The sequence below is a fragment of the Bufo gargarizans genome, chromosome 8 (assembly GCF_014858855.1).
Source record: "Bufo gargarizans isolate SCDJY-AF-19 chromosome 8, ASM1485885v1, whole genome shotgun sequence".
In the NCBI taxonomy this organism is placed as follows: domain Eukaryota; kingdom Metazoa; phylum Chordata; class Amphibia; order Anura; family Bufonidae; genus Bufo; species Bufo gargarizans.
In genome coordinates this window covers 129,817,741-129,825,648 of record NC_058087.1, presented here as the reverse complement: position 1 = coordinate 129,825,648, position 7,908 = coordinate 129,817,741, and the positions used below count along the sequence as shown (strand labels likewise).

Sequence of the window (7,908 nt, the reverse complement as noted above, 5' to 3'; positions counted from 1 at the left end):
CAACGCCCGTGTGAAACCAGCCTTATGGTGAATGCGGTTCAGATGCCACCATAATGAGAGGCAGATGAGTGAGACAGGGGCCCTGGGTGGACAGGAGGGGTGGACACAGCAAGTAGGGGGAAGGGGCTCTGAGGGGGATTCATACAAGTAGTGGCAGGAGGTCTGTGCAGGGCAGCAACAGGAGATAGGAGGGTGAAACAGGAGCTCTGGATACATGAGGGAGGAAAGGAGACAGCAGGGGCCCCATGAGGATAAGATAGGACAGGATATGGGGGGGGGCAGGTGTCATGGGGGCAAACTGCTTAATGAAACAGTAACACAACTAAATAGAATGAAGCAGCAGCCGATCGAAGAGACCCCCCCTTCTGTCCCACAGACAAGAGACATTCACAGTGCAGACTGCAGACTCACTCACAGACTGTCTTCAGCTCCAGCTCCAGCCCTCGGTCTCTCTCCTCAGGCAGCGTGTGTCCTGTGTAGAGGGGGCGTGTCTGAGTCTCTGCAGCTCAGAGGGCCCCACCAAAGGGGTACTGTGTAAGTGAAGTGACAGCAGTGAGAGCTCCATCTGTATTGATGGAAGTGCTCATAGCAGCTCAGTGGGCCCCCCCAGGAGCATTGGGCCCCGGCACTTGCCCGGGGATGCCGGGTTATGACCGGCCCTGTTGCTGAGTAGATAAAACTCTCCAGGGTGGGATTTAGTTTTAACCTATAGAATGGAAGTTCATTTTGTGTGAATTGGAAATTTAGCCTTTAAAAAGCTGCAACAGATATTGTAGAACATGGACTTTTCTTGAGTTTCCAAATCTACCCAAGACTCACCAACTCTCCAACATCACCATGACTCTGACTGCAGGAGAGAAGGCTCACATCGTAAACCTCTGGGCCAAGATTGCTCCTCAGGTCAATGATCTGGGTGGTGAGGCTTTGGAAAGGTAATGATCGTGGCTCTTTGCCAAACTTTAACATAGTGACAGCACTAACATACAAATGTTATCAAACTGGGGGTCATTTATCAAACTGGTGTAAAGTAGAACTGGCTTAGATGCCCATATCAACCAATCAGATTCCACCTTTCATTTTTGAAAAGGAGCTGTCCAAAATAAAAGGTTGAATCTGATTGGTTGCTACAGGCATCTAAACCAGTTCAACTTTACAGCAGTTTGATAAATGACCCCCAATTATTTTTTTTTTTGCTATCCTAATTCTTATCTTGATAATTTTTATTCTAGACTGTTTCTAAGCTTCCCTCAGACCAAGACCTACTTTTCCCACTTTGACTTGTCTCATGGCTCTGCTGACCTCAAGACCCATGGTGGCAAGGTCTTGAATGCTCTTGGAAATGCAGCCAGTCATCTGGATGATCTTGATGGCAACCTGTCCAGCCTTAGTGACCTCCATGCCTACAACCTGAGAGTGGACCCTGGAAACTTTGATGTAAGGCATATGTAATGCTTATTTGTGTTCAATACACAAAGAACATTCCTATAGCTGTGAACCATAGTAGTATTCTTCACCAATATAATTAACTTAGTCAGTATTTCATGGACTTCATAACCCATTCCTATATAGAAGACACAGTTCATAATTTATAATGACCAACATTGGATATATAATATAGCACATGAGCATATAATGCGCATAATTTTAGGTGACACGTATGTATTCATTAGCTAAGTATTCAAGGTATTCATATAACATAATCTTTTGTATAATAACTATAAACATTTATGGATTATATCATAAGTATAGTGGGAATTAACATTTGATTTCTTTTGTTTTTGCAGCTGCTGTCTCACACCATCCAGGTTGTCTTGGCTTCTCACTTCCCTAGCGATTTCTCTGCTGAAGCCCAGGCTGCTTGGGACAAATACATTTCTGAAGTCGCCAAGGTCTTGACCTCCAAGTACAGATAAATTAATGCTATTGGCGTAGGAGGCTACATCAGTACCTGCACCAAACCATCCTGCGGGAAGTTGAGAGAGAATTATGCACATAACTTTGTCATCAAATCCATAGTCAATCAAAGAATGTAATTCAGCTGTAATATAACTTTGCTAGCTTGTGTTGTCGCAGCAGTCTTTGGCTGGCTATAACTTGTGCCTATTGTCCATCAAAATGAATCTGGTGTAATCTTTAATAAAAAGTGCATCCATTTTTCAATTCTGTCTTTGGATTTTCATTCTTGATTGTAAGACTTAAAGGGATTGAGAATATACTTTACTGTGTTGACTATGAAATCACATGCTATTTACTGACAGGTTCAGTTACTTTTACCAAAACAAAATACAACACATACAACCTAAAGGCCCCTTTGCACTGGCCGAGCATTGGCCAGATAATCGCTGAAAGCGTTTGCAGGAACGCTCGTTAGTGATGATTTGCCGCCAATTACCCAATGAACAAGCAAAATAAGATTGTTTTTGCGGTCACCTAAATCATTATTTGCCAACAGCAGATAATTTCATCTAAACAGCAGACTGCAGCCGGCAAGCAAGGATTCTGTTTGGGGACTAGCGATGACATTAGCTATCACTCCTTCTCATACTGTGGAGGAGATTGCTGCATGTAAATGCAGCTTTTCCTTTCACTGACAAACAAGCGATTGTCAGGAAGGAACACTTCCTTCCTGACTATCACCTGCTATAGCAAGCAGTGTAAAGGGGCCTTTAGTCAAGATTCAAGATGTTCATACCAAGGTAAAATCAATAATTTCAGAGATTTGCAACATATATCCAACTATTATTTCTTTATCTCTCATATTCAGTTTAACTCTTTAGTATTCAGAATATAAATTAATTTCCTTTGTTTAAATCAGTTGTGTGTATATATGTCACATCTATCAATTTATTAATATTCTATTTATCTTTTGTTCTTCTGATACTGTACAGTTTCATCTGTTTCTGGGAGGGCTGGGTGACAACCAATGTTGTGGCCTTCACAATTCGGTAAACTTGTCAAGTTATGCATCAACAAATGAGCAGAAAAAGTAACACTGCAGAACTATTCTGGAACCTAGAAAAGTTGGGTAATTGACCATACATCAAACCTCTTAACTAGTGACACTTGGAGGAAAAGTCCCTCATTTTGACCCAAATCCCTCTGTCCCTTTTTGGTTCTTAAAAGGGTTTTACTAGGACCCCATAAATTGTGATGAAGGCTAGGAATGTTATAATATAAAAAGCAGCCTTAATCTCTTGCTCACTGGCCTCAGTGGTCATTTGGAGTATCATGGCTGCAGTGCTTGGCTCAGTACAACCATGACATAACCAACTACCTCACATAACTGCTGTGGCCAGTGATTAATCAGAATGGTCACATGGGGTAGTGGAACATGTCATTGCTGCTTTGTCAGAAACAGGGACTCAGGGAGTACTGGAGTGGCCTGGCCTTCAGCGCAGTTTTTGGAGTCCCAGTAAGGCCCCTTTTACACAGGCGAGTATTCCGCGCGGGTGGAATGCATGAGTTGAACACATTGCACCCACACTGAATCCTGACCCATTAATTTCTATGGGGCTGTGCACATGAGCTGTGATTTTCACGCATCACTTGTGCGTTGCGTGAAAATCGCAGCAAGCTCTATATTCTGTGTTTTTCACGCAACGCAGGCCCCATAGAAGTGAATGGGGCCGCGTGAAAATCGCAAGCATCCGCAAGCAAGTGCAGATGCGGTGCGATTTTCACGCATGGTTGCTAGGTGACGATCGGGCTGGGGACCCGATCTGTATTATTTTCCCTTATAACATGGTTATAAGGGAAAATAATAGCATTCTGAATACAGAATGCAAAGTAAAATAGTGATGGAGGGGTTAAAAATTTTTTAAATTAACTAACCGAGGCCACTTGATTGCGTAGTTGCAGATCTCTGTCTTCTTCTGTAATGTTGAGTTAAGGACCTGTGGTGATGTCACATTACATGATCCAATCACATGGTCCCTCACCATGGTGATGAACTATGTGATTGGACCATGTGATGATGAGCACAGTGACGTAATCAAAGGTCCTATTCCTGTGCAAAGCAAAGAAGAAGACAGAAGAGATGCCGACTGCGCGATCAAGTGGATTAAAGTGAGTTAAATTATAGATTATTTTTTTTAACCCCCTCCAGCCCTATTTTACTATGCATTCTGTATTAAGAATGCTATTATTTTCACTTATAACCATGTTATAAGGGAAAATAATACAATCTACACAACACCGAACCCAAACTTCTTCGAAGAAGTCCGGGTTCAGGTTTGGGTACCAAATATGCCGTATTTTCTCACGCGCGTGCAAAAAGCATTACAATGTTTTCCACTCTTGCTGAAAAATTGCGCATTTTCCCGCAACGCACCCGCATCTTGTCTGGGCAAAAAAACAGGACGCCTGTCTCTCAGATAGATCCAGTATTAGGGGTCAGGGGGTCAGTATTGGGGGCCAGTACTAGGTGGTTAGGGGCCAGTATTAGGGTTGGGGTAAGGCAAGGCCAATATTAGGGGTCAGTTAGGGCCAGTATTGGGGGTCAGTACTAGGGGACAGGGAACAGTATTAGAGTTAAAAATTAGCGTTGGAGAGAATTAGGGAGCACACTCAGTTTATACTTACCTGTCCCGGCGCAGTCCCACGATGCAAACGTCATCACACTGCCTACGTTACATCAGTGAGCCGACTGCCGGGAATAGAGATGCTGGGAACCGGGTTCCCTTGTTCCACCGGTGCCGGCTGCTGCAGGCACAACTGTATCTGCATCTAGTGGATGCAGATACAATTGAGTTCAGGGGCCACAGCAGCCCTGACATCCACGGGCCCTGGGGGCAAGTGCCCTCCTGCCTCCCGGCCCAGTCTGCCTCTGGGTGACCCTCATTCTCTGTAAATTATAATGCAGGATGCTAATGTGTGGCCAACTCTCCAAATACCCCTAAACTCAGAATTTATGGGGATTTCAGGTCCTGTTTCAGGACCTATTATGATTAGACATTTTTGGAACAAATCAGTTCACATGGTGGAAAAATGAGTACTGTTATAATTTAGAAACCATTTAAAAGCTGTGTGCCAGTATTTGGGTCCTGGAATAATTTGTCAATGAAGAGTAGATTATTTTCAGGATGCAGAATAGACATGGTCAATACATAATTATAAAATCAGGTCTTATTCCTGTCACTTTAACATAGTGAAAACCTACATAGAAATTGCAGTTTTACAATACTATTATGTATTTTTAAAATAAAAACAATACTAATTATGTATGTTAATTGTGACATTGAATTTGCTGCAATATAGGATGGATAGTACAATAGCCTTAAGAACATGAGTGCTCAGCATGCTACTTACTGAGATAAGATTTAACCTATATCAGCTCAAATTGCATATGTTGCTGAGTAGATAAAACTCTCCAGGGTGGGATTTAGTTTTAACCTATAGAATGGAAGTTCATTTTGTGTGAATTGGAAATTTAGCCTTTAAAAAGCTGCAACAGATATTGTAGAACATGGACTTTTCTTGAGTTTCCAAATCTACCCAAGACTCACCAACTCTCCAACATCACCATGACTCTGACTGCAGGAGAGAAGGCTCACATCGTAAACCTCTGGGCCAAGATTGCTCCTCAGGTCAATGATCTGGGTGGTGAGGCTTTGGAAAGGTAATGATCGTGGCTCTTTGCCAAACTTTAACATAGTGACAGCACTAACATACAAATGATAATTATGAGTAGAATATGTTAAATTCCCTTCTGTAATCTGTGATAGAACAGATACATTGTTTCACAGAGTACACATATACATCAGTGCTCATGTGATATGTATGCCAGGTAATAACATCTTCTACAGTATGTGTTAGCTGTCATCAGTTATAATTGATTTAATGCAGTTTTTTCACATTATAATTTCCTTCTCTGTATGTTGCAGCATTAGCCTATATGTTAGAACTCATAGTATCACAGGATAGATAATTGTGATATTACAGTTTCTTATACACTCCAAATTAGCCCTAAACTGAAGAAATATGTTAGTTATATTGATAACTACATTCATAATTAGGAGTATGGTGACTTTATGTTAGAAATCTATTTATGACACAATGGGGGGTCATTTATTAAACTGGTATAAAGTAGAACTGGCTTAGATGCCCATATCAACCAATCAGATTCCACCTTTCATTTTTGAAAAGGAGCTGTCCAAAATAAAAGGTTGAATCTGATTGGTTGCTACAGGCATCTAAACCAGTTCAACTGTATAGCAGTTTGATAAATGACCCCCAATACTATTTTTTTAATTTTATTTTTTTTTGCTATCCTAATTCTTATCTTGATCATTTTTATTGTAGACTGTTTCTAAGCTTCCCTCAGACCAAGACCTACTTTTCCCACTTTGACTTGTCTCATGGCTCTGCTGACCTCAAGACCCATGGTGGCAAGGTCTTGAATGCTCTTGGAAATGCAGCCAGTCATCTGGATGATCTTGATGGCAACCTGTCCAGCCTTAGTGACCTCCATGCCTACAACCTGAGAGTGGACCCTGGAAACTTTGATGTAAGGCATATGTAATGCTTATATGTGTTCAATACACAAAGAACATTCCTATAGCTGTGAACCATAGTAGTATTCTTCACCAATATAATTAACTTATTCAGTATTTCATGGACTTCATAACCCATTCCTATATAGAAGACACAGTTCATAATTTATAATGACCAACATTGGATATATAATATAGCACATGAGCATATAATGCGCTATAATTTTAGGTGACACGTATGTATTCATTATTCAAGGTATTCATATAACATAATCTTTTGTATAATAACTATAAACATTTATGGATTATATCATAAGTATAGTGGGAATTAACATTTGATTTCTTTTGTTTTTGCAGCTGCTGTCTCACACCATCCAGGTTGTCTTGGCTTCTCACTTCCCTAGCGATTTCTCTGCTGAAGCCCAGGCTGCTTGGGACAAATACATTTCTGAAGTCGCCAAGGTCTTGACCTCCAAGTACAGATAAATTAATGCTATTGGCGTAGGAGGCTACATCAGTACCTGCACCAAACCATCCTGCGGGAAGTTGAGAGAGAATTATGCACATAACTTTGTCATCAAATCCATAGTCAATCAAAGAATGTAATTCAGCTGTAATATAACTTTGCTAGCTTGTGTTGTCGCAGCAGTCTTTGGCTGGCTATAACTTGTGCCTATTGTCCATCAAAATGAATCTGGTGTAATCTTTAATAAAAAGTCCATCCATTTTTCAATTCTGTCTTTGGATTTTCATTCTTGATTGTAAGACTTAAAGGGATTGAGAATATACTTTACTGTACATTTGGGGAGAACAGAACTGGATCGCACATCCACAATGCTATGCTTTGATCTAACTCGCTTACCAGCGCTATATTAAAGTGTACAGCCCCCCATACTGCATGCTGTACAAGAGGCTTTAGTGTACATTTTGATCAAAAGGCATAAGCCCACTCACCACGCCAAGGCCTCTTGTACAGCATGCAGTGGGGGGGGCTGTACACTTTAATATAGCGTTGATAAGTGAGTTAGATCAAAGCATAGCATTGTGGATGTGCGATCCAGTTCTGTTTCTCCCCCCCATGTATATTAATGGTCTATTTTTTTTCTTTACTTGTATCAGCACTCCTCCCATTCGGCACAGGTGGTTTTAATCACATTAGTCTGCATATAGTGGTCATTGACCTGTAGCTCCTGATAGCAATGGACATGTTGTGTAAGACAACTGCGTGGTGGCCTTTGTTTTTGTGGTGCTGTTCTGGTGGGTTGGTGGGACCCAGTGCCATGGGTGGCATTGTCAGACAGCAGGGTTGCCGTTTTGACTCCTGGGTCCCGCCGCCTACAAGGGCATTACCGCTTTGTCACCACACTGCGCTGCGCCCTTTTGTCAGAGTAGGTCCCACTCAAAAGAGGCGACCTTG

The 7,908-nt window shown here is 41.6% G+C and overlaps 2 protein-coding genes across 2 annotated transcripts; both read left to right on the top strand.

Annotated features, from left to right (window-relative positions):
- The first annotated feature begins 726 nt into the window (after nucleotides 1–726).
- LOC122944691 (hemoglobin subunit alpha-3-like) lies at nucleotides 727–2,160 on the top strand. Its single transcript, XM_044303237.1, has 3 exons — nucleotides 727–932; nucleotides 1,230–1,434; nucleotides 1,785–2,160. The coding sequence occupies exons 1-3, from the start codon at nucleotides 838–840 to the stop codon at nucleotides 1,911–1,913; spliced, it is 429 nt and encodes a 142-aa protein (XP_044159172.1). The 5' UTR covers nucleotides 727–837; the 3' UTR covers nucleotides 1,914–2,160.
- A 3,254-nt stretch (nucleotides 2,161–5,414) lies between these two features.
- LOC122944692 (hemoglobin subunit alpha-3-like) lies at nucleotides 5,415–7,201 on the top strand. The gene is made up of 3 exons (XM_044303238.1): nucleotides 5,415–5,617; nucleotides 6,301–6,505; nucleotides 6,849–7,201. Exons 1-3 carry the CDS (start codon nucleotides 5,523–5,525, stop codon nucleotides 6,975–6,977), a joined length of 429 nt encoding a protein of 142 aa, XP_044159173.1. The 5' UTR covers nucleotides 5,415–5,522; the 3' UTR covers nucleotides 6,978–7,201.
- The last annotated feature ends 707 nt before the right edge of the window (nucleotides 7,202–7,908 follow it).

Coding starts and splice junctions, on each gene's coding strand:
- LOC122944691 (XM_044303237.1), top strand. CDS start 838: ATGACTCTGACTGCAGGAGAGAAGGCTCACATCGTAAACCTCTGGGCC. Junction 933..1,229: donor GGTGGTGAGGCTTTGGAAAG/GTAATGATCGTG, acceptor TTTTTATTCTAG/ACTGTTTCTAAGCTTCCCTC. Junction 1,435..1,784: donor TGGACCCTGGAAACTTTGAT/GTAAGGCATATG, acceptor TTGTTTTTGCAG/CTGCTGTCTCACACCATCCA.
- LOC122944692 (XM_044303238.1), top strand. CDS start 5,523: ATGACTCTGACTGCAGGAGAGAAGGCTCACATCGTAAACCTCTGGGCC. Junction 5,618..6,300: donor GGTGGTGAGGCTTTGGAAAG/GTAATGATCGTG, acceptor TTTTTATTGTAG/ACTGTTTCTAAGCTTCCCTC. Junction 6,506..6,848: donor TGGACCCTGGAAACTTTGAT/GTAAGGCATATG, acceptor TTGTTTTTGCAG/CTGCTGTCTCACACCATCCA.